This window comes from Leuciscus leuciscus (genome assembly GCF_965113295.1).
Source record: "Leuciscus leuciscus genome assembly, chromosome: 16".
Lineage (NCBI taxonomy): Eukaryota > Metazoa > Chordata > Actinopteri > Cypriniformes > Leuciscidae > Leuciscus > Leuciscus leuciscus.
Window position 1 is genome coordinate 34,338,690 of NC_138740.1, and position 27,148 is coordinate 34,365,837.

General features: G+C 38.3%; 1 protein-coding gene and 1 long non-coding RNA gene across 3 annotated transcripts in view; one reads left to right on the forward strand and one right to left on the reverse strand.

Annotated features, from left to right (window-relative positions):
- LOC309478147 (uncharacterized protein) overlaps positions 1–27,148 on the reverse strand; it is a 206,570-nt gene that overhangs the window by 167,368 nt on the left and 12,054 nt on the right. Inside the window, exons 2-4 of one of the 2 annotated variants that reach the window (XM_082141710.1) lie at positions 25,312–25,598; positions 24,878–24,997; positions 17,691–19,606 (exon numbers count right to left, since the gene is read on the reverse strand). In XM_082141710.1, the coding sequence (XP_081997836.1) occupies positions 18,495–19,606; positions 24,878–24,935 (1,170 nt within the window). In that variant the 5' untranslated portion in view covers positions 24,936–24,997; positions 25,312–25,598 and the 3' untranslated portion in view covers positions 17,691–18,494. Of the gene's footprint in view, positions 19,607–24,877; positions 24,998–25,311; positions 25,599–27,148 lie in introns of those variants that run through there. The other variant, XM_082141716.1, reaches the window with a different exon arrangement.
- The window catches only part of LOC309478232, a 156,937-nt gene that overhangs the window by 5,980 nt on the left and 123,809 nt on the right, over positions 1–27,148 (forward strand). The gene's annotated exons all lie outside the window — the stretch shown is intronic.

Consider the following 27,148-nt stretch of genomic DNA (forward strand, 5'->3'; position numbering starts at 1 on the left):
AGTTCATGTCAGATCAGCTACAGGCCCCCAATTTTGACCTCATTGCGGCAGAGGATTTGGCCCAGTCTGTACTTAATGCTCTATCAGAAAACCGCACAGACACTAAGTGGAAAGAAATCCAACAACAAGCAGAGACTCTGTGTGCAAACACAGGCACAACACATACTTCACGCGAGAAAAGGCAGACCCAGAAAACTCGACACCTGGAGGATTTTATTGTGGAGGCCCCGATAGAGAGAACACAGACAGACAATACTGATGACATGAAAACGCACTCTTTCTATCCAGTTATAGACAGGTTGATGGTGGAAATGAATCAGCGCTTTTCAACAGAGGCAAATGATGTACTGAGAGGTGTGCCAACTCTCAGCCCAAAACACACATCGTTTTTGGACAAACAACTTCTGCTGCCCATGGCCCGACACTATGGTGTCAGTGAGGAAAACCTGTCAGCAGAGCTCTACCAGGTGCGGCGGCTTCTACAAAGGAAGGAAGAAGAGGGACATGCCATCCACAGCACACAGGAGTTCCTATCCTTAATGCGGCCATATAAAGATGCATTTATGGACCTGTACACGTTAATATGCATAGCCCTGACACTTCCTGTCACATCAGTGAGCTGTGAACGCAGTTTTTCTTGCCTGGGCCGTGAAAAAAAACGACCTGAGGAACAGCAGTGGAGACGCTAGGACCAGTAATCTGGCACTTTTGGCTATAAACACGGAGAGAACGAGGACCCTTGACTGCGATAACATCATTGATGCCTTCGCACTCAATCACAGCAACAGACGTATTGTTTTGTTGTGAAGACATCTATGGTAAGTGCTTGATTTCCCCCTCTGTTGGCTATTAAAAATGTAATTAATTTGGTGGTTGAAGCACAAATCTTGGCTCTTCATAGTTACATATATGATGCTCCAACAATAGGAACACTGCTGATTCATCATTAGACTAGTGTGTTGGTAACTGGCTGTGTGATTTCGTGATCTGAGCATTTTAGGTCGAAGCGTGTGTCTGTTGCCTTCTGTTGCTGCTCCGTTGTATTCAGGGCTCGACTGTGACATAATTGTGTGAAATATTATTTTCAGAGGTTTACATTGGCAGGCTTATGTATGTTGTATCTATAGCCCTTGCGTTGGATACTTATATATATATATATATATATATATATATATATATATATTATATATATACATGTGTGTATATATATATATACATGTGTGTGTATATATATATATATATATATATATATATATATGTGTATATATATATATATATATATATATATATATATATAGCCTATATATGCTTATAGTCGCGGAATGAGTATAGTTAATGCGGGCGTGTACGCATGTGTATATTTATATACCAAGGGTGGTCCAATGCGACCTCCATAATGAGACGCCGCAAAATTCAAAGCACCTTCTCTTAAGTGTTGAGCATCCCCATAGCACCTGCAACAGAAAATCTCTGGAGCCACCACTGGCCCGCGGTAGCAGAGGCGCGGCTGTCTGCTTTCCGAATGGGCGCGCTGCCTGGGATATTGCATGAATAAGGTAGGTTAGATACAGCACTTTCATGCACTGCAGGCTCCCACTGGTTTGATTATTTACCGTTTCATGTCAAGGAAAAGTTCCATGTTTAACATTAAGTTACCACAGCACAGCTTGCTCGGAGCGTTCAATGTCCGTTCTATATACTGTAAAACTTCAATTAATGTTAATAATATGTGTTTCAATCACTGAATGAAGCCTGCTATATTTGGGACAAGAGTCGCGACCTTAAATTGCTTGCACAAAACTCTTGATCAGCACTCAACATTTGTCTATTGTTGTTGTTCGTTTAAACCGTTATGCGCAGAGAGCGGTGAGGGTGAGGGCGAGAGAGAGAAAGAGTGCCTGCGAGACGAGAGTGCCAGCGAGTGAGCGAGAGTGAGGTCTGCTCTGCGGTCTTGGCCATTAGTTGATTTACTTGTTTTTGTGTAGGTAATACGTTGTCAAATAGGTTTAAACTTAAATAAACTACCTATACAAGTAGTTATGTCTCTTTGTATTAATTTGTCCTGTTATTGACGTAATGCGTCAAGGGGCAGTCATGGCCTAGTGGTTAGGGAGTTGAACTGGTAACCCAAAGGTTGCTGGTTCGATTCCAGAACCGGTGGGAAATGACTGAGGTGCCCTTGAGCAAGGCACCTAACCCCTAATCGCTCCCTGGGCGCCACACAAAGGCTGCCCGCTGCTCTGGGTGTGTGTATCCACGTTTGCAGTGTGTGTGTGTTAACTACTCACTACTCTGCTCCTAATGTGTGTGCATTAACTTGGATGGGTTAAATGCAGAAGTCAAATTCCAAGTATGGGTTACCATACTTGGCCGTCACGTGTCACTTTCACTTTCACTTTTTAACAGATTTTATGCGTAATGCGTCAATAATATGACGTAATGCGTCAATAACAGATTTTTAACGTAAGTTACGTCTGCGTCATTGACAAAATGCGCAACCAGATGTTCGAATGTATGTGTTTTTTTTAGAGGGAATATTCGAAAGTCATTTTTGAGAAATGTTTGTAATCTAGCTAGATAAGGTGTCAAATCTTAAACTGTACTGCACACGTGCATCTTAGAAATTTTTTTTCCAAGTGCTTATCGTGAAAGGTCTCTTCTCAACTTTCTGCACTTGCTGAAAGTCCGGTGTTCTGTGGAAAGTTTTTTATTGCGCTCTTGACTTCTGAGAAGAACATCACGTCTGCCTCCTGTCAGTGAGTTGGTTAGTTAGCCGTAAAAAGGTAGCTTGTATGTTTGCTATCTTCTTATAATTGTTTAAGCATATATCAAGAACAGATTTTATAACATTATCGTATATATTTCTATCTTTTTTTACGTAAGCCAATATTTAAACACAATATGCTCCCACCAGTCGTGAGATCTCTCTCACACACAATAACTGAAGCATATGTGCAATGATGGCACTTTTCGTCCTCCTTCGCCTCAAAATCATGGTGAGGTTTGGCAAACTTCGCATACATCGCAGAGCTAGGATCAAGCATATTTCGCGTCCGCCCATCTGTGCAAGAGAATTTAACCCTTTAAGCATGCGCAATGTTTCAGATAGTATGGTAAGTGTAAACACATGAATCGGATATGGGTCAGAGTTGATAGAACGTGTAAACAAAAAAATCAGTTTATCCGAAAAAAAATCGGATAAATGTACAATACGGACACTCCGCAACGGTTTCCTCCATAGACGTATTCTCCATGTTTACTTCCTGCCCTCCATCTGAAATCACCCCACCTTCATGCGTCATAATAATCACGTGACTGAAACCCAGCTATTAGTAACATTATGGATGAAATGAGAAAAGACGATCTCCTCACAGCCTGTAACAGTGGGCCTTTGAGCACAGACCAGAAAAGAAAGATGGCTTTTAAAAAACATTTTAATTATGTTGAGCCGGTACCTCAGTTATTAGGTATCAATGAGAAAGGTAAGGAATCGTTTGCCCAGTATGTGCCTATTAAAGAAACATTGGCTGCACTTTTTAAAAGCAAGTCCATGCAGGAACAGTATGCAGCAACACGTTCCCAACCATCATCAGAGGGTATTTTCCAGGATGTAAATGATGTGAAGGGAGCTCAGTGCAACCCTTTATTTAAAGCGGAGCCATCTTCTCTTGGTCTTATACTTTATCAGGATGCATTTGAAGTGGTTAATCCACTTGGTTCTTCTAAAAAGAAACACAAGATTCTAGCAGTTTATCTCACTTTAACAGATATTTTGCCTCATAACAGATCATCCATAGATCAAATGCAGCTTGTTCTCTAGTGTAAGGAGCAGGACTTCAAATACTTCAAGTCGACTGTGCTATTTCGGGTGACAATTTAGGGTCTCACTGTATTGGCGGATTTGTTGAGAACTTTAGTGTGAGCCATTATTTCTGCAGGTATTGTTATATAAAAAGAAGTTTTGAGAGCCCTCCATTATTATGTGGCAACAAGCGTACAGAACAGTCTTTTCTGAATCATCTACAAGAATTAGAAAACACTGGTACAAATTCTGAATGTGGTATCAAGTCAAACTCTCCTTTTAACCAACTGTACTTCTTTCATGTTTGCCAGCCTGGATTACCCCCATGTCTTGGCCATGACCTGTTTGAAGGCATTGTTTCCTGTGACCTTAGTTTGTTGATTGGTCATCTAGTTGAGGAGAAACATTTCAACTATACACAACTCAACAGGTGCAAAGATCAGTTCAACTATCAGGGAAATGATGCCCACGACAAACCAGCCGATGTTTCACCAGGTAGCAGAAGACTTAGTGGACATGCAGTCCAGAACTGGTGCTTCCTGTGTTTGCTCCCTCTCCTGATAGGAGCTAGGATTAGGAATCCATGTGAGAATGCTGCCTGGCAACTTGTGCTGCAGCTCAGAGAAATTGTAGAGCTCATTTGTGCACCAGCAATCACTACAGATCAGGTTGCTTATCTTAAAATACTCATTGAGGACTCGGAGTATATCTACTTTCGAAGGCAGCCCTTTCCCAATGAGCCCCTGAAGTCCAAACACCACTATTTACTTTATTATCCAGAGCTCATTACCCACTTTGGTCCCCTTATTCGCCTTTGGACTCTCAGGTTTGAGAGTAAACACACATTCTTCAAAAGATGTGCTAGGAAGTTACATAATTTCAAGAACATCTGCAAGACAGTCGCAGAGAGACACCAGCTCTTCCAGGCATACTTGAGTGCAGGTGTAATGTTTCAGCCGAGTGTGTTACTGGATAAAGAGATGACATTCTATGTAAATGACTACAGCGACAAAATCCGAGAGGCTGTTGTTGGTTTGTATTTTGAATCTAAAGATACAGTAGCATCTCACACAGTGACGGTGAAGGGCACATCATACAAAAAGGGCATGTTTATTTTGCTGGGGAAAACTGAAGAAGAGTTGGAGGTTGGCAAGATAGAGCTGGTCATTGTGCACCATGGCTCTGTGTCCTTTGTCTCAGAAAAATATTGTTTTGTTAAGTTGAGGGACATTGGGGTCTATAGTGTTTTGGGGACACCTCAAGAGCAGTTTGTTTGCATGAGGCATGATGATAGACTGGATTATTATCCTTTGGCAGCCTACACAATGTGTGACATTACAATGATCTGTCTCCATCACTCCTTTGAAGAGACATGGCTGCAGCACAGGAGGAGCTCAGGAGGGCTGTCTTGGCAGTACTTCCGGACCTCCCCGCAGACACACTAACTACCTTGATGGCAGGCCTGGAGGAACTTGGTGTGGAGAACAAGGAGGACATGAGCCTTCTAAGTGAAGAAAATCTTCTGCCCTTTCTCCGTGTGGTCCAGTCTAGAAAGCTTCTCCGTGCCTTTTCATCTCAAGGTAACCGTAGGTTGGGTGGTTCGGGTTCTATGGGTGGTTCCGGGATGGGGGTAGTCGTCTGCATGGAGTGACACAAGGCACTTTTATCCTTCATCCTATTTATAATGATTTAACTGTTTTTAATTCTAAGTATATTAGGCTACACATCGAAATGTTCACAGTTGAACTTGTAAACCTAGGGTGCGTTTGAAAATTCACTCCAAGCACACTCTGCTACACTCTTGACGGTTCGGAAACTGCGCTCAGAGTTAATTTATGAACGCACCCCTAATCTCTTGACTATGCGATCTCTAGACTACTTTTATGGTGCCACTCCCATCATTGATCCACCATCATAGCCTCTCTGCCATAGCCACCCCATCATACCCGGTAAAAATGTATTGATTATGTAGTGATAGTGTGCTTTGTGTTATGTAGCTAACTGTGTTATTTGAATTTAGGATTGTCCAATATGATTGTGATGATGGTGTGATTTTTTTATTTTTTATATGGTATGATTGTGGCGTGATGTATTAACTGATGTGTTTGGCAGATTGTGAAATCCACTTTCGTTTTGTGCCCTAAAAGTTGCAACATCGATGGCCAAATGGAATTCCCACCCTGGTCACCAATCGAATTTTTTTTGAAGCGTGACATGATGTGACCTTGGCTGTCAGGTGGCTTTCTACAGTTGTTTTTTGGGGCTACCACGACAAAAAGTTTGAAATAAATGAAAAATGAATGGTTTTATTTTATAGAAAATATGATTGGTGTTTAAATACACCATAATGGATCATAGGGGTCTAATGGTAAATATTTTTTCAGGTTCCTTCTCAGCCCTGTCTCCTCCTGGCTCTCCACAACTCTCCTCAACCCTGTCCCCCGCGGGAAGTCCACAACTCTCCTCACCTGAGACACCCTGAAAGTCCAACCCAATGCCCTCACCACGCACACCATGGCCTGTACATTTTAAGGTGGGGTGGGTCTTGCCGATTCCTAAAATGTATTTCTATTTTACTCGATAGGGATGCACCGATGGCAAAATTCTGATGCCGATGCTCAAAATAGCAATGTGGCCGTTGGCCGATGGCAATGGCCGATGTTTGTTTTTTCTCAGATTTTGTTATAAGATTGGACACGTTAAAAATAAAAATTAAAACAATAATAAATGGAATAGAATGGGCTGGGTAGGCTACGTTTTGTACATTATTGGTATGACGTAAACATCAGCCACTGTCTTCGGTGAATGCCACTTTGTTGGACTGATTCGCCTTATTCACGTCGTGACCATGTTAATCTCAGCCTCGTTTTCGTTTTCAAAGTGACGTAGCAAGAAGCCTGTCTATGATCAGGAATTCCTAGGTGCGTTCGTGTAGGATGCCGGGGCCGTAAGGAACATATGATCAACTCTCCTAGGTATGCTTTTGTGGACAGTTAATGCTTCACTTAGGCCCATTTCCCCCATATCACGAAATATTAAATATTACATTTATTGCAGATGGACTGCAACTCAACCTGCTTACACAGCGAGGTGTAATGTTGGTGACATATGCCTAGCCTATACCAGAGAGAGAGAGAGAGAGAGAGAGAGAGAGAGAGAGAGAGAGAGAGAGAGAGAGAGAGAGAGAGAGAGAGAGATTAAAATACTGAGCAACAGGGTTCTGTAAAAGCATCTATTGCAGGCTATATTTTGGATCACAAACATAACGCAGAACTTAGCCTAAGGTACCCCATTTCCCTGTGAGTTAATTTCTTGCTTTGTACTTTTTTTGGGAGTGAGGAGGATTAGATAAAAATTCATATAGCCTACTATTCTAATCGCGTTCAGGCAACTCAATTCTCTTTGAAAAATCCTGGAAAAAAACATCTTTGGAGCCCCTTAACTCGCTACGTACGATCATTTTTGACAGGCCACTTAGTGGAACTCTCAACAACTGGCTACAGACAGGCCTCTTAGATGTCTTAGATTACATTTCTAATCACTGCTTCGTTTGAGTCTGATGTTGAAATTGACTATAAATGCACCCTTAAAAGCTTATATCCTTGTATCCTTCTTTCTTTTTATCGCCATTTTCTATTTGCATCCTTGAAGGTTAACTGGGAGAAGATGACGCCAGAGATCCAGTCAGCCATTGCAAATTCTACTAGACTGAATCCTGCTGCCAGAAGAGCGATAGTCAGAGAGCTTGTCGATCAAATAAGGGTGCACAATGCAAATCCAAATAGAGGGATCTGTTTGAAAGTTGTAAACGATATAATACAGAAGTACCCCACATGTTTTGGGGATGTGGATGATGATGAAAATACAGCTGGGGCATCGCTTGTCCAGAAAGTAAAAACCAGAATCGAGCACGTCAACCGAAACAACACATTGGCACGGTTAAGGAAGAATAAGCACAGCAATCGCCAGGCGAGGACAAATGGAAGAGGTCCTGTTGATCAATATGGATGTGTCCGATGGGCACCTCAAGAACTCCCCTCAGGGGAGACTGATGAAACCCTACAAGAGATGAGGACTCAGATGCAGCAGCTATATGCCCAGGTAGGAATAGTGGAAATTATATTTAGGCATCCTTAGGCACAAACCTATATTTTATTTTTGATTATTGATGCATCCAAATTTTGACTCCCCCAACCCCTAGGAAGGAATGTCAGGCGTGGAGAGAGCGCTTCAGAGATGGCTTCAGAGAACCTACATTCTCCAGCGTTGATATCTCAATGCTGACCCTCTACACAGCGTCTCAAAAATGAAGGATGACTGGCCCTTTCTCTTCTCCTTGAAGGGCCTGTTCTCGCATTTCAGTGAACTGACCGGAATTCCTATCCAGGAGAAGCTGACTCCATAGACAACAGGAGTCAGAACATCATAGAGTACTTCCAACAGCAGAAGACACCAGGAGTGGGGAAGGTTAAAAGGTAAATATAGTTTCAGCACAAACTTAAAATACAATTGTGCATCATTTCATTTCATAAAAGTATATGAACTTTATGAAATGATGCACAATTGTACTTTAAGTTCGCGCTGAAACTATATTTACCTTTTTTGAAATAATCCATTAAACCTGCTGAGAAACGATCGCGTGAACTAAAATGAGCAGTTAGACACGCGCATGCTCGGGAAACTCATGAATATTAATGTAGGCTCCGCCCACTGCCTCTACAGATGCACAACTCACTTTTGAACCAAATATCACAGTGCAAAATGGAGAGCGCGCGAATCTTGTCACTTGAAAGCGAAAAACAGTCTTTGAGATTCGTTGCAGCAGATTCAAGCAGCTGTAGTTATGTACTTGTGTTTGTGCTAGAAACATATACAAGACATATACAAGAAATATTCTTCAAGTGTGCAACTCTCATTTAATTAATTCACATACTGATTTGCGGATGTGCAAAATTTCTCCACGACTTCACGACTTTTCTTGATGCGGGTGTGTAAATGTGTTTTGCACCATATTCACTGCAGCAATTGTATAAAAAATGTGAGCGTACGAGTTTCTTAATTTGTAATTTGTAGAATAGGATTTGTGAACCTGCAATGAAGAATTTGAGAAGGTGTAACTGTTGTGTTGTGTTTGTGGGTGAGAAAAAAAAGTCTACAAGTTTGCAACTCTTAAAAAATTTCTCTCTGTTACTTCAAATTTACTGATACACATGTGTGGCTTTTCTCTACAACTACAAATCGCACTGTCACAGGCGTTCAGTTGATTTGAATCAAATATACCTCCATAAGCAATGACTTGATATATGAAGGGATCTTAATCAATGTTTATAACTTTTCTGTAATTGACATTTTTTGTTAGAGTTAGGGATGTCAGTAAGTCACCTCGGCCCATTTAATACAAAAACATATTACTTCGCATTTTGAGTGATCAGATTTTACACATTGCTTTGCAGGTATAAGAAAAAACTCAAATTATGCTATCCAATTTAGTGAGAAAGGGATGAGTGAGGAGAGGCATGAGAGAGGAGAGGGGATGGGGAGAGAGGATTGACGATCGCACACACAGACACTCACTCAATCTCTCACAGACACACACTCGGGGGTTAAAGTATTCCGGCACCGTGCCGGATCTCCGGCGTGACACGGTTGTGAAGAAATTTTCATCAGGATAGAAATTCGGAAAGGTTTATCATTTTTGAGTTCCCCAAAACCTATGGCAGGTCTCTCTTAAAAAAAAAAAAAGTGTTTAGCCAATCAGAAACAGAGTAGGGTGGGACTTGTGTTTGCTAGCTATAACAACGTGCAGCTATCCAACAAGATGAAAGTTTTCTCTGTCTCGCAGATGCGTGATGTGCGAGTGCGTGGAAAAATAGAACCAATTCCTATTTTAACGCACGCGTGCGCCGGGTCCGCGCTGTCCGCGTTCCTGGTGTAGCCAGAATCGCTGACATCAGTTGAATCTACGAGCGCATAGAATTCAGCGTAATACGCGTGTGTAGAGGCCCGGTGTAGCTCGGGTGTTAGAATCACGGTTTAGAGATCTTTCTATTTGTAAACAATGCTCATGAATTTAGACCTGAAAATAGACCTACCCCTCCACATCTAATAGTCTGCTCGTTTGGGAAACGGCTGAGATAATTATGAAAGTAAATTGAATGAAAATAATAATTTAAAAATATACAGGCCTATATAAAATAGGAAATCAGATTTTACCGATGCAAAGCTTTTAAAGGGAGATGCATCACGGTTTCAGCCCAATTTCTGTCCGATGCACACCACTCCAACCGGTGCACTCGCATCGCAGACCCTTGCATCGATCGTGCCAAGCCACAGACACATACACACACATACTCATATAGCCTACAATGACTCTCAGTCTCACACACACAAGCACTCATTCATTCATAAAGATCCCTTAATGTTTCATGTCATTGTTATGACCATGACATATCAGTCTTAAATGTTACCTGATAAGTGTGTTTTTCCCCCTGTTTTCAGAGCCTTTTGCGGCATAAATCCCCAGACGGGCAGCAAGGCAGAGAAAAAACGAGGGCTGAACGCACCAGTTTGCACACTTTTGAGGAAACTGCTGGATTTTGAATGGGTGGGCAGGGGACATTAGTGGGCAGGGGACATTAGGGGACATTAGTGAGCAGGGGGCATTAGAGGACATTAGTGGGCAGGGGACATTAGAGGACATTAGTTTGACAACTCATGTTCAACCAGTTTGGTACCGTAATAGATTGTTGTTGTTTTTTTGTGCATTGTGCACTCTGTTTTCTCATCAGTTTTAAGAGAAAATAAATATATATTTAAAAAAAAATACTAAGTGTTTTGTTTTTCTTTGCAGAAGTCTGAAAGAGGACATTTGTCCAAGTTATAACATTAAATTGTAATATTTACAATATTCTGTCCTGTGAAATTACAGGAAATCCCTAAAATTACAAGAAATTCCTGGCTACTGAGTTGCCGTAAATATAACATTTTGCTGTAATATTTACAGTATTCTATCCTGTGAAATTACAGGAAATTCTATTAAGTACAGTACCTTGTTGTAGTTATTTTACAATAACAGTCCTGTATACTGTGTACAGTAATTTTACAGCACCTATTAGCCAGGAATTTCCTGTAAAATTAAAAGAAATTTCTAACAGTGCACATCACACCTCTCTTCATAAACTTGCACTGGTTGCTTCAAATTCAAGGCACTGATGTTGGTCTAGGGCTCTGCACCCCATACCTAAACTCACTACTTCAGACTTATGTGCCCTTCAGAAGCTTGTGTTCTGTAAGTGAATGGCAAGAGATAATAAAATGTCTCGGAGAACACTTATTGAAGGATTAGTTCACCCAAAAGTGCGACGAGAATACTTTTCGTGAGCCAAAACTCCCCCCCTAAAAAAACTCTTCCGTTTCAGGGTGCTTTTCAATATCCCTCCTCGTCTCCTCTCTCCTCCGTCCTCCATCCTATGACCCGGAAACCGATCGAGCTCAGCCATCTTGAAGGACATCTCAATTCTCTAATTGCACCGCGAGGAGTCGAGGATTGAGGAGTTAGGAGGCTTCCTGAGGAGTTATGAGCGAGGATACACAGGTGTATCCTATGCGGAAGAGTTTTATCGACTTAAACGTGACGCACGTTTAAATTCTCCTCCCCCTTCACATCGGTCACAATCATTTTAATTTATACTTTACCTTTGCAGTTTATATAAACCACACATCTCACATATTTCAACAGGGTATCTTGCTTTATTATTATTTATTATGAATTTCTTAAGTAAACAAACTTCAACAACATAAGGGCAGGTCCTTTGAGCGCTGCTGATGACGCGATGAAGTGACGCTTGAGTGATCAAGTATTCCAATGTTTTAAAAAAAGTTACATTCGATTCCTCCGTCCTCGCGTCTTTTCCTTGCAGCCTTCCCTCGCATCCTACAGGGGGCGGAGCTGAGACGCGAGGAAAGGAAGCGAGGAAAGGAAACGAGGATGCACAAATAAGAAATGAGAAGCACCCTCAGTCTCCGATGCTGTTCACTAGTAAACACAGTGCAGTGCTTCCGGGTTTTACGTCAGAACGTCGACTCATTATTGGTCAGCTCGTGTCAGCGCAAGAGAATGACATGGAAGAGAAGAGATTGTTAAATAAAGTCGTTATTTTTGGGGGTTATTGCATGCAAAAGTATTCTCGTCCCTTCATAAAATTAAGGATAAACCACTTAAATACCAGACTGATCTCATGAAATGGCGTATGTATGACACGCCAATTCGATTTCCATTTTTGGCGTGCTATCAACACGCATAATCACTTTTCAGCGTGTTTATCAACGCCGTTGACTTAACGTTACATTATTGTATAGATATGACCTACCCCAACTCCCTAAAAGTCCCTAAACCTACCCGTCACTGGGGTTAATCTTCTCCTACCATCCTAGGAAAAAAAATATCGATTCCCCGGTATCACGACAAGACGTGAAATAATCACGTTGGTCCCCTTTGGAAAACGTGTAGATGTCACAGTTTAACGCCCATACACGTTTGCCATATCTTGAAGATATCTGTACAATTTCCTATACCATTGTATAGATTATAAATGTAAGATCCCTTAACTCTACTCCCACACCTAAACATACCCATTTTATGGACAATATTAAAATGATAAAACGTAATGGACAGATATGTAGGAAAATGGCATTTTTATGAACAATATGGCATTAAAAGATAGTTTGAGCCACGAATCCTACCCCTAAACCTAACCATAACCATTTCTTAAAACTACCTAGGCAACAATTATAAAGAAAAACAACAGACAGACGAGTATAATCACAATCATTTATTTATACTAACCTTACAACACAACATCGATTCACAAAATACACCAATTTTATTAGCTTGATGTAATCCAAACCTTCAGAATCCATATATTATTTGCAAGAAAAAGATCCAAACTCAGCCCTTTATCCAGTAATCGTCATCTTGACCGTAAACGTCAAACCCCGCGCTTGTTATGAATTCAAATTCAAAAATTGCGCCCTCAAGAAGCGACAGGTTACTATGGTTACGGCAGTAATATCAAACGCTCATTGGCTCTCGCCTGCTTCGTCACAGATTGCGTCATGCACATTCACATTTGAAATGAAGCGCGCACTGCTGCGCACAGTGCGCACTGCGCAGCCCTCAGAGGGAGCGAACCGAACAAGACGGATTGACGTTTTCATGGATTTGAATTAATAACTTAAATTCTGCTCTGTCTGTTACCTCATACAAAACCACTGCCAGAGAGGACTGCGACACATCGTCACGTGAACAACTTTTGGTACCGATTTTGACATTTTCTCATTAAATAAATTATTGTGATTATACTTGTCTGTCTGTTGTTTTTCTTTATAATTGTAGCCTATAGTTTTAAGAAATGGTTATGATTAGATTTAGGGGTAGGATTAGCAAACGTCCGGGGATAATGGTACGTGTAAGATTCACGTCTGAGGCTGTTAAACTGTGACATCTACACCACGTTTTCCAAAGGGGACCAACATGATTATTTCACGTACATTTTGCTCCGTTTCGCTCGGACATTTAACGGCGTAGACATACACGCGGAAGATGACGGTTCGTTTCGGCGTGAACATACACGCGGATAGCTCAAAATGCGTATAGATAACACGCCACTTTTGACTTGAAAGTGGCGTGTATGTTTACGCAAAGTCATGATGTCATGTTGCAAATACAGCTGAACGAGACAAGTGAACCTAATAACAATAATTACAATTTGAGAAAGCTGGGCATGAAAGCACCATGAGGACCTCTTAAAGGCCAAAACACACTGGCCCTCATTTATCATTCTTGCGTAGAAAAGGGCGTATATGTTGGCGTAAGATTATGCTTACACTCCTCTCACCGCCTGATTTATGAAGCTGTGCGTATACCTTTGAAATCCAGGTGTACGCAATACCTGCCCTTGATAAATGCCGCGGCAGAAAACGATCGTCATTAGAATAACACGCCCCTATATATTCAAGTCTCTGCTTCCCCCACGCCCTCATTTTACGCCATGGACACACGGAAGACGGCAAAGAAGAGAAACTTCTCCGACGTGGAGATCGAGACCATCACCAGGGAAGTGGAAAGAAACAAAATTGTTTTATTTGGGAGTTTAAAGAGTGGGATTAAAGGCGCCCACAAAAACAAAATATGGACCCAAATTACGATGGAAATCCAGTTTAAATAGCTGTTTGGATGAGCAAATGACCTATCACAATGCATTATTTTACAGCACGTGTTTTGAAACAATTAGCATTTAATTTCGTATCACGTCATATGTATCGGGGTGTACAAGTGATGATGATGTGATGTGGAGTACCATTCATTCACATTAATAATTGCATGACAATTTGTAATATTCTTATTATTATGATTTTTATTATTAATGACGCTTGTTATTTAGAAGAAGAATGTCGTTATTATTATTTGTATTATTATTATTATTTAAAAGAAGAAGAATGTCATTTTTATTATTTTGTCAGCCTGAATTATTTTTTGGTCATTGAAAGCCTTTCATTACTGAACCCAGTCCGTGCGCACCTGCCGGGCCTAAACCTGAAACGTCAGGTAAAGCACACAGACTCGCAACTGAAGGAATACATATGCCTACAAATCAAATGCTTTGGTAAAGTCACACAAATTAAACATTGAAGTCCATGTTGCACAAAAATAAACACTGAAGTTTATAACTACTATGTTGTTGTTTTTTTTACAGTGGGTCATAATATATCATATCTTTTAGTTTGTCAGTGCGTTTTGTGGTGTTAGGAATTGTTTTTCTGCGCATTTCCGCACTAACTCAAAACGTGCGTACATGTACACCACCTCCTGAGCTGGCGTAGGATTTGAGCGTGCCGTACGCCAACGTCCATATTGATAAATCTCAAAGTCACCGTGGTTTTGGGTGTACGCCAGGTGTATGCTGGAAATTTGGTGTAAGCACTTTTGATAAATAAGGGCCACTGTGTGCACATCACTGCTGTTGAATCAACATTGAAATTAACAAAAAGAATCATACTGTTCGATCAATGTTACAATAAGATGCTGATTTTAAGTCACTTGTGAACACTGAACTGACTTCAGCTGATCAATGACACTATCAGTATTAAGTGTTTTTTCACCAAAAATAAAATTGATTCTTTAGAATCATTTAGATTTAAATTTCTAGTGATCAATGATCGAATTAATGTACTCACAGCAGATTTTGAGCAGCCAAATGGAGAAAGATTTAGTGGTTTCTGAGATGTTAAATTAAAGACAAAGCAACAGTTCACCAGTGATGTGACGATGTAAAACGTTCTTGTCTGATTTAGATTCCTCCCAATAAAAAGAAAATGAATGTCCTCACAGTCTGATAAACACAGTGAATTAAATCAGCTGACTTGTTTATGAATCATGATGGATTCAACAAGGTCAAGTGGTTGAAAATCAGCGAGACTAAAACAAGTTGTTTGTGAAATGAATATTTGATAGACTATTGTTTCACGAATGTCTCATATGTACAGTACAATGAAAATAATTAAACTCCACAAAGAAACAAAACATATCCGTTCATAAATCAGTGTTTTACGGCATCACAAGTTTTCTGAACTATTATTCTTGTTCCATCTGTATGAGATGACCATGCACTGCTTGAGCGATGACACAGACACAAGTATTTTCACATTGTTGCTTTACTGTTCAGTTCATCTTGTATACAGGTAACACTCAGTGTTTACTGCACATGTGCAACACAACAGAGGACCAATACGGTGTCGTAAGAATAAAACATGCAACACTTAGAATGCAATAAACAACCATCTTCCTCAAAGGTTCCCCTTGTAAAACAATCAAATTTCACAATGTAATTCCATTGTTTTCTTATTTTGAATATAAAATTATTTACAAGTGATGGTCTGAACTTTGATCACTTAGATGCCTTCGGGGAATGATTTTTCTTTTTTTTTTTAAATTAGATAATTGGTTGAAACTCTTCACACATGAAGAGCACTTGTACGGCTTCTCTCCAGTATGAATCCTCTGGTGTTGTTTTAAGGCACTGTATAAAGTGAAGGTCTTCCCAAAGCACATATAAGGTCTCACACCAGTATGAATATGCTCATGCTCTTTTAAAGTGCGCAGTAGTGAAAAACCAATATGAACTTTAAGGTGTTGTCTTAAGACTGATTCCACAACAAATGTTTTATCACACTGATCACAGCTGAATGATCTCACAGAGTGAAAGTGGAATTGATTGTTGAGAGAGCTTTTCTGAGTGAAACTCACTCAGAGCAGGTTAAAGATCCTTTGTCTTCAGGTGAAAAGACTGTGTTCCCATCTTTAGTTTTAATCTTCTTTTGAAACTGATGCCTTTTGTCTTCATTCACTTCCATCAGAAAATGTACATTTAAAATTAGAAATGAAAAGAAATCTAAGGTGCCTTAAATTTTCAGTTTTCATCTTTCAACAACCTATTTGTTCCTCTGCATCTTCATCTTTTAATCTGTAGGGTTCCTTCTCAAACTCCTTCTTTACAATAGTATGTCCGTAGTTTCTGCTGGAGTAATTCCTCCTGCTTGCTGCTGCTTCTCCTGTGGGAAGATGGGAATATTCCCCAGCATTTAAACTCTCATGAACGGCTGTGGGAGCTTCACTGACTGAACTCCCCAAGCTCATTTTTATGTTGCTCTTGCATTGGATATAATTTACATGCATTAAAAACTCTGTTTACCAGGTGTCATTTGTTCATTACATAAAATGAAAACATGAAACATGAAACATGGAAACTCAATCTTCATGTTAAAATTCTTCTTATTTCTTAGGCTTCCTTTTAGACTATTTTAGTGTAAGACTGCATTTGTGTAACTTCTTCCTGTTATGTTATGTGCACATCATTGACACACCTAGACAGAACAAGTAGTAGTCCTTGGACACACAACCAGAAGTTGAAGATACGCCCACACATTTGTGCACATACATTTCTTGTTTCTATATTTCTTGAAATGCTGTATAGTATATACAAGTTGTTTTTAATAAATTCCTCTGGTGGTAGGATTGATTGATTGATCTTATAGATAGCCCGATGGTAGAGATAGCCCGGTTCCAGGAAGATTTGTCTGCAAGGGTACCGTTTGAACGCACAACTGACATATTTTTAAGCAGTGATCCCTCCAGCACGAAGAAGATCCGCTAAAATGCACTTTGACAGAAAACAAAATTCAGTAAAGCCCTCCGTGTATTACATCTCAACACATTCTTTCCTTTCAATAAGCAGTAAACTACAGCAAAATAAATTAAACTTTGCAATTTATATATATATATATATATATATATATATATATATATATATATATATATATATATATAACGACATAGCTTAAACGACATAGAACACTGAGGCTACAGATAATCTTCCTAAATTTTGGGGGCTCGTCCGGGATATTTCCAAGAAACACAGGACTGAGAAGTCATCCTAAAACAAGTTGTTTGAAATATGTATTGTTTTAATAGACTACTGTTGCCACTTTTACACAAATGCGTCATATATATATTATAAAAAATAATTGAACTGCAGAAAGAAATGAGAAACATCCCTTCCTAAATCGTTTTAAGGCAACACACTAGTTTTCTAAACTATTATTTTGACCTTCCCCAAGGTAAGGTAAGGTAAAGTAATTTATTTATAAAGCACAATTAAAAACAACGGGTAGTTGACCAATGTGCTGTACAATTTGTAGAAACATACAAAGAGCGAATGTACAAAACATTTATACAGTGTAATACATTTATACAATCTAACTACTCTCACAAAGCAAACAAGCTACTAACATATCAGCAATTAGAGTTAAGACAGAAAAGACAGAAAAAATATGAGTTTTTAAAAGAGATTTAAAAGATACCACTGTGGAGGCAGTTCTAATATGCAAAGGCAGACTATTCTTCCAGAGTTTCAGAGACAACACTGAAAAAGAACGATCACCCCAAAATTTGCATCTAGACCTTGGGACAGTTAAGAGTTTCTGGTCAGTGAACCTAAGTGATCTTGATGGTGAGTATATCTGCAACAAATCTGAGAGATAGGGTGGTGCCAGACCATTTAGAGATTTAAAAACAAACAACAAAATCTTAAAATCAATCCTGTAACGGATTGGCAACCAATGTAATGAAAGCAAAATTGGAGTGATATGGTTCCGCTTTCGAGAACCTGTCAGAAATCTAGCTGCGGCATTTTGAACAATTTGCAAGCGTGTCAACGTTGACTGATTAATCCCTGCATACAGGACATTACAGTAGTCTAAACGTGAGGTCACAAATGCGTGCATCACTCTCTCTAAATCCTCAAATGACAAAAATGGCTTGACTTTTGTCAAGGTTCTTAATTGAAAGAAGCCTGATCGAACAACAAGGTTAACTTGTTTGTCAAATTTTAGGGAGTTATCAAAAATGACCCCTAAGTTTTTCACCATGGATTTACCATAAATAGATAAATGGCCTAAATCAACACAGGGGAACTCAAGATACATTAGAGGGTGCAAACACAATAATCTCGGTTTTGCATTCATTTAGATGCAGAACATTAGCAGCCAGCCACCCAAGGGTCCCCCTTGTCAAACAATTACACTTCACTACAAATTTGAGCAAATTATCCAGCTTTTGCTTAATATGAATGCCAAATTATTTACTTTTAAGTGTATTATTTGCGATTGATGGATCTGAACATGAAGTTTGCACACTAAATAAGATTGGGCAATGTTTTTTCTTATGAGTCCATAGATTAGATATTTGGATGAAACTCTTCCCACATGTAGAGCACTGGTGCGGTTTCTCTCCAGTATGAATTCTCTCATGATCTTTCAGGTTTCCTGACCAAGCAAAACTCTTTCCACAGTGTGAGCACTTGTAAGGTTTCTCTCCAGTATGCATTCTCCCATGATCTTTCAAGGATTTTGAGCAAGAGAAACTCTTTCCACAGTGTGAGCACTTGTACGGTTTCTCTCCAGTATGAACTCTCTGGTGTGATTTTAAGGCACTGGATTTAATAAAGGTCTTCCCACAGTCAATGCAACAATGAGGTCTCACACCAGTATGAATACGCTCATGCTGTTTTAAAATGTGCAGTTCAGAAAAACTCTTCCCACAAAAAGAACAAACATGAGGTCTCACACCAGCATGAACTTTAAGGTGTGCTCTTAAGCCTGATGCCAAAACAAAAGTTTTATCACACTGATCACAGCTGAATGATCTCAATCCAGAGTGAGAGAGCAGATGATTGTTGAGAACGCTTTTGTAAGTGAAACTCTTTCCACACTGAGAGCATGTGAACGGTTTTTCTCCAGAGTGAATTCTCATGTGCACATTTAGGTGTCTTTTATGAATGAAACTCTTTCCACACTGAGAGCATGTGAAAAGATTTTCTCCTGTGTGAATTCTCATGTGCACATTTAGGTGTCCTTTACAAATGAAACTCTTTCCACACTCAGTGCAGATGAATAGTTTTTCTCCAGTGTGAATTCTCATGTGTCTCTTAAGGTCTGGTTTATGCATGTAACTCTTTCCACACTCAGAACAGGTAAAAAATCCTTTGACTCCAGATTTTCCAGCTTGTTTTTGTGTGAAATTCTCTTCAGTCTTTAAAACGACTGCATTTTCATCTTCATTTGTGAAATGATGAGGTTTTGGAAACAGCTGTTGATTGTCTTCATTTTTACACATCAGTTTTCCATCTTCATTTTTTAATTGAGTTTTTTGAAACAGATATTGTTTGTCTTCATTCACGTCCATCGGGTCTAAAATCAACAATATCAAATTCCCAAGATTATATTAAAGAAGGACAAATGAGAAACAAAGAAATAAAGTTCATTCTAAATTTAGCACAAATCTAGTTTACTACTGAGTCTACTAGTATCTAGTTTTAGATGTATTGTTATATCCTCCTGAGAACCAGAACTTTATTTGTGTCTGAATTTAGTTTATGTCATTATAATGTTTGGAGAATCCAGGTTTTCAAAGAAATATATATTTTATTCATATTTTATTATATGTTCTCTTTAGATTACACCAGGACTCCGTTATTAAAGAGGTTCTATTATGCTTTTTCACTTTAGTAAGTGTTAATTTTTTTTTGCAAGGTTACAAAGCTCAAAGTCCACTCCAACGGGAGTTATTTTATCAAACAAAATTCACTTTCCAAGAACTACAACAAACTAGAACTAGTTTGGACTAGAACGCGTTTTTATCAGGCTTTGTGAAGTCATGATGTTCCTCAGGATGATAAATAAAGAAGTCAGGATGATAAATAATCCACGCCGACAGAATACGGGTTGGTTAAGCTGCATTAGAGAAGACCGTGTTGTCGCCATGTCAAAGAGACTTTGTTTTTTTCACCCCGTTTATAAAAACTCATTTGTTTAAAATTCCTAAGGCTGATGAACTTAGAGCAGTTAAAATTTGTTTTAAACAATGTTCCTGAACATATAATCCCAACGTTTATCTTTGTGCCGCACATTTTACGGAGAACAGCTTCCAGGAGTACAATGCAGGCTATACGCACAAAAGCTTCTCCTGAGTAGTTCCAACTTTGTCAGGACAATCTGTTGTTTGTGGATCACAACTTGCAAGTATGTCTTATATGTAGTTGTGTTTTCTTTTAACATTTCCAATTATAAGTTTTATGTAGTCGCTATGATGTAGGCTTGCTATGATAGTCAGTGTTGACAGTGTTACCGGTGTTCAGAAGCAACACCGGTTACCTCACTTGCCCACCTCGGCACCAAAAAATCGTTCAGTTCTGTTAGAGAACAGACACTACAATTAAAAACTGAATGGTGTCTGCTTAAATCGTGAGCTGTACGAGAGTCGGAGCACAGATCAGCAGCAGGAGTCAGATTTAATTTATCACGAGAGTGAGGAGCTGACGATGATGCCGAAATATTTGGTGTCGTAATCGAAACGTAACGCGAAACGTAAAAGCGCCTATATAAGCGAATTTGTCATTGTACTGTTTTGTTGTTGTGTTTTTCATTAAGAATAATAGGCTAATGAACTAATAGGCATTCAACAATCCACCCCCGAATTGGCGCTCGTTTAAAAGCAAAACTAAAATGCGCACGGCCCCACGTGTTCACGGGGTATGGGGTATGCTCCATTAGGCTGTGATTAAGGAGCGTGTTTCAACCGAACCAGGAAAGAAAATGCCTCTGCACTCAAATGGATAGACCTACAACCAATCAGAGAAACGGAGTAAGTGACGTATGTTCTTCATTCATCTTTCCAATCGACAAATGCCTTGATCGCGGTTCTCTGTTCCTCTTTTAAAATGAATGCGCTGTCGATATCTTCTATAACAGACGCGATGGCGTAATCTACACATCTCAATTCTCCAGCGGCAGTCATCTTTGTTGTAAACGAATTCAACCCAAGATCTCTTTGGTGACGTGGATGATTACGTTACTGTTGATCATCTGTCCATCATCGTATAAAGCCCGCCCTGACCATTTGATTGGTCCGAACAGCTCTGGTTCGAGCATAGTTGCTCCACAACGGATCAAGTCCAGACCGAACTTCCCGACCTAAAATGTTGTGGGCGGGGCTAAGTTTGGCTGGCATCCAGGCTATAAATTTACATCAATCATTATGCTGCGTTCACACCAAACGCGAATAGAGTGTCTGGCGCAAGTGATTTCCATGTTAAGTCAATGTAAAGACGTGTTTACGCACGTCTGGAGGTTCTGCGGCGCGAATGAGGCGCTTAGTGCGGTGGACGCGAATTCGGACACGCGAATGAGGCAAATTGAGCGTCTGGTGCGAGTGATTTTATTTGGTGCTTTTTGTGCATTCACGCGTTTGACGCGAATTCGCGTATGACGCCAGAGTTGAAAAATCTGAACTTCGGCGTCTGTTCGCGCCGCGTTAACCAATCAGGAGCCTGCTTGCTGCTGTCACGTGGTGAAGTAAAAACAAAGCAAATTTTATCACATAAAAACTTGATTTCAATATATGAGACATATTCATTTTGTATTGAATGCTATTTATTCCATATCTAAATCTAGATTATATGAAACATTTTTATTCTAATGTAAAGACAACCAACATACTTTAGTGTATAAGAGCATAGTTTGTGTCTGGACAGTGTTGTGTGAGAAAGAAGAAAAAAAATAATTCACAGGACAGGTTAATTACTTTTGGAGGCTGGCTCCATTTATCATCAAAACAAAAATAAATTACAGATTAGGTGGGTGAGGGCGAGGGTGAGGGCGAGGGTGATCGCTCCGATGCGGGACAACAGGTCATCAAACTGGGCCCGGGACAGGCGGAAGTACCGCTGAAAGCGGCCGTCATCCAGGCGCAGCTCCCAGAGCAAGTGGTGAAACTCGCCAAATTGGGTACGCCTCCGGATCAAGGGTCTGGTAGACCCGAGTACAGCGACGATAACCCCTACACCGCTGTTCTGCTCTCCAGAGCAAATACGAGCGGTGATCTCTCGATTAATGCTCAATCAACATCAGCCATCTTGCAAACAGACAACCGCCTAGCACTTGCCCCTCCCACAAGAAGCGGATTTGGCCTCTGATGCGCGTCAATTTCGCTTCAAACGCTTGCTTTATACGCGAATAGGACGCGCGAATGGATTCAAAATGCTCAAGCGTCCAACTAGACGCGAATTTGACACGCTATTCACGTTTGGTGTGAACGCAGCATTAGACAATTTGTTAAAATTACATTTATCTCACTAAATGTTTGCTCACTCATTGCATTTTTACAATGGGGTAATTTTGTTGTCAAGAATTTACACAAGGAAGCTTGATTTAAATTTTTCTTTGAATTAATTTGAAAAATGTAGCACAAATAAATACAATTGAATCAAGATACCAATAAAGAGAAATAAAGAGACATTTTTGGATAGGTCTAACATAAAAAATATTACAGAAATTTAATAAAGTAATCAACTGTAAAATACATAACACTGGGTCTCCTGACTAAATTAAAAACATAGGCTACTAATCCTGATTCCTTAAAATTAAAGTTATCTTTTGTTGTTTTGAAAACAAAATGAATGAAAGCCATGGCCGCTGTCACTTTAAGAACTAGTGCACGGATCCTGTTTTCGTTATTAATTATATTATTTATAAATTATATGACTGATCATCTTCCAGATTTTGTGATCTTTCAAAGATTTTTTACAAAGCCGAATGAAATTAGGACAAACAATTATAAAATGATTCGACATAGAACACCAGAAGCCATTGCTGCCCTTGGGGAGGATTTAAAGAAACAAAACTGGAGTAAGGTTTATGTAAATTTAGATCCTAATAGAGCCTATTATGCTTTTTTAACCATACTGATTGAAAAATATGGGGGGAAAAATTGTTTGTAAGAAGTTTGTAAGGAAGTGCAAAAATGATGACAAACTGTGGATTACAAAGGGACTAGAGAAGGCGTGTAGAAAGAAGAATGCATTTTACAGGAAATTTATAGCAACTAGGACAAAACAAGCTGAAAATAATTATAAAATATTTAAAAAATAAACTAATAAGTATTATAAGATTTAGTAAAAAGGACTATTATCATACATTATTGAATAAGTATAAGAGTAACACTAAAAAAACATGGAAAGTACTTAACAGTATAATTAAAAAGAATACTGGAAAAGTAGATTACTTGATATTGTTAATAATTGTAAGAATAAAAATTAAACTGATTGTAATGATATTGACATGTCATTATTAAAATTTTTTTATAGAATATATAGTAAAACCATTTACACATATTTGTAATCAATAATTTTTAACAGGTATATTTCCAAATTATATGAAAACAGGCAAAGTTATTCCTATTTTTAAAAGTGGAGATAGACATATTTTTTCCGATTACAGAACAATTTCTCTACTTTCCCAGTCCTCAAAATTTTTAGAGAAACTATTTGTGCACAGGCTTGATAATTTCATAGATAAACATCAACTATTGAGTGAACATCAGTATGGCTTTAGAGCAAAATAGGTCGACCTCAATGGCAGTTATGGAAATGGTAGAAGAGATTTCCACTTCAATGGATAGTAATAAATATACTGTGGAGGTGTTCCTAGATTTAAAAAAAGCTTTTGACACTATTGAGCATGGTCTATTAATGAAGAAACTGGAAAGATATGGTATAAGAGGGAAAGCCTACTCTTAGTTAAAAAGTTACCTTTGATGACAGATATCAATTTGTACAAATAAATTATGTTAGATCAGATTTAATGAAAGTCACTTGTGGAGTTCCACAAGGTTCGGTGTTAGGCCCCATAATGTTTGCACTGTATATAAATTATATTTGTAAAGTGTCAAAAATATTAAAAATAGTTTTGTTTGCTGATGACATAAATTTAGATTGTTCAGGGAAAAATTTGGAACAGCTTCTGAATACAGTAGAAATTGAACTGATGGTCTTAAAAAATGGTTTGATGATAATAGACTGTCACTGAATTTAAGTAAAATAAAGTTCATCATATTTAGCAATCGAAAGAGTAATAACAAAGTTAAAATTAGGATTAACAATGAGGAAATAGATACATTTCTAGGTGTTATAATAGATCATAAATTATGTTGGAAACCACATTTAAATCATGTAAAAAGAAAAATGTCACAATCCATTGCAATATTACATAAAACAAAACATATTCTGAATGAAAATTCATTATATATTTTGAGTTTATTTACCAGTATTCATTCACTCTTCAGTTTCAGCTAAAGTGCAATGCCCAGCATTACTGACTATTATTGGGTTATTTGAGACGGAATATTCCCTTTAGATAGGCTATTTCTTGTTCAATATCATTGATGATATTAATAATGCAGCAGTGTTATTTTGGGATGACAGTAATCACTTGCTATCATGAAAAAGAAAATTAAGTGCAAGTTGTGCAGTGCCAATTAATCTGCATTGCATGTTCTCAAAGAAATTCAATAAAATGTAATGTTCTCTACAGAGGAAAAAAGTTTGTTCCTGGGTCTCCAAGTAATATGTAAGTTTTCATCTTAATGTTCGTCAGTCATTAAACAGAATGAAGGACAACACCAACCTATTTGTTCCTCTGTATCTTCATCTTTTATTCTGCAGGGTTCTTCCTTAATCTCCATCTTTACAATAGTATGTCCGTAGTTTCTCCTGGAGTGATTCCTCCTGCTTGCTGCTTCTTCTCCTGTGAGAAGATGGGAATATTCCCCAGTATTTAAACTCTAATGAAGAACCCTTATTGTTTAGAATCAATACAACTCCTAAAGCTGAATTTTTTTTTTTATATATATAAAATGAAGACACAACTCATAATCTTCACAAATTGCAATGTGAAAAAAAAAAAAAAAACAGTCAGTAATGTTTACGTTTCGCGAGTGTAGTGAACAACATCAGTCGGTTCATTTCGATTCATTTCTGAGTGATTCATTAAATGAACCGACTCGTTTAGTCGTTTGGATTTAAATTTCTCCTAATAAAAGATAAAATGAATGTACTCACAGTCTGAAAAACAGCAAATTTAGAGCAGAATGAACGGCTGTGTTCCACTTCTCGTGTTTATGTTCCCTTACCTCGCTCACTTCTCTTCTTCTTCTAGACTCGGATGTGTGTCATTGCTTCGGTTGCTCGAGCGCCTCTACTGGCGGAAACCATATTAATGAAGGAAAACATTTGTTCCTCTGTATCTTCATCTTTTATTCTGCAGGGTTCTTCCTTAATCTCCATCTTTACAATAGTATGTCAGTAGTTTCTCCTGGAGTAATTCCTCCTGCTTGCTTCTTCTTCTCCTGTGGGAAGATGGGAATATTCCCCAGCATTTAAACTCTCATGAACGGCTGTGGGAGCCGTTCAAAACCTCTCTTTAAATATTTTTACTCTCTTTAAATATATTAAAAGTATATTAGTATCATGCTTTTACCTATTTTAACACTACAACTTTTAACAAACTTTAAAATAATTGTACTTTAGTATATTTTCTAAAAATACACTTGAAGTGAAAATTCTGTTTATTTTTTAAGTGTAATTATTTGCACTTAAAGATATATTTGAGGTATATTTTCAACTGTGTGCTGAAAATGATCTTTGTAACAATGCATTAAAAGTATAATTAAAAAAATACATTATAGTATACAATAGTATATTGTACAAAGTATAGCTAAGTAATATTTGTTCAGTAATGTGCATTTGTTATTGAACACAAAGTGTGCAATTTGTAGTATTTGGAATAAGCCAAAGGTATTACTGAGGACTTACTTTTTACTCAAATATAATACAGTTATTATATATTGCTTGTATGTTTCGAAGACTATCGTAATGAATTTGTAATGTACTTGTAACACAAATAAAATACACTTTAATATCTCTAATCAAGCATATAATTAGTCCCTACAAAGACATTTTTTTAAATATACTTGAAGTTGTTCCAATTTAGCACACAAAAGTGCACTAAAAACACATCAAATTTATGCTTTCCTTTAATTTAATTACAACTATAATATACTTAGTACAAAATTAGTTGTTTCAAAATGGCACACTTCAAGTTAACTAATCATTTACACACTTGAGGTATCCTGAATTACACTGGTAAGTATACTTAGCTTTTTTGTTTCACCAGGGTAACATCTACAACCTTTAACCTATAAGTGTTGCATTCAACATTACAGTAAAGCAGTCTGTGTTTTAAAGAATAAACTCAACTAGTCTATTTGTGCATGTAGTAGCACAAACTATGAGCACAATGTGTTTAACACAATTATTAATACAAATGTGAAAATACAGAGAAATTCATACCTGACAGTAGAGACACAGTGGTGTGTGAGTTCTGACTCAAGAAACTTCACAGCACTTCATAAGCGTTTTCTGGTTACAGAATCACAATGACTGTTCTGACAGTTTCCCTTAAATACCCACCACAGAACAAAACACACATTTACTACACAAATATAGAGCTTCAGAACCGATTTTATATATTTACAGTCTAATACAACACTGTAGGACTGTTTTATGATTATTTATTTTAGTTAATGAGCTGATGACATTATCTACTGCAAAACATTATAAAAAAATAAAAAATAAAAAAAACTTTTAAGATCTAGGATTAACATTAATAACTGCAGAAAGCCCAAACTGCAGACAGGATTTGCATTTCACATGTCTGCAAATTACATTTAATCTGCTAAATTGCCAGTGCGAGCACGCTCTAACATCAATGCACCGGGAAAAAAATCGAATTAATTTACAGAATAAAATTATAAATATATCTTTCTAATAAAAACATTTTTTTTTAAAAGAAATAAGTCAGAAGTCACAAAGTGCAGAACAAATGTACACAAAATGT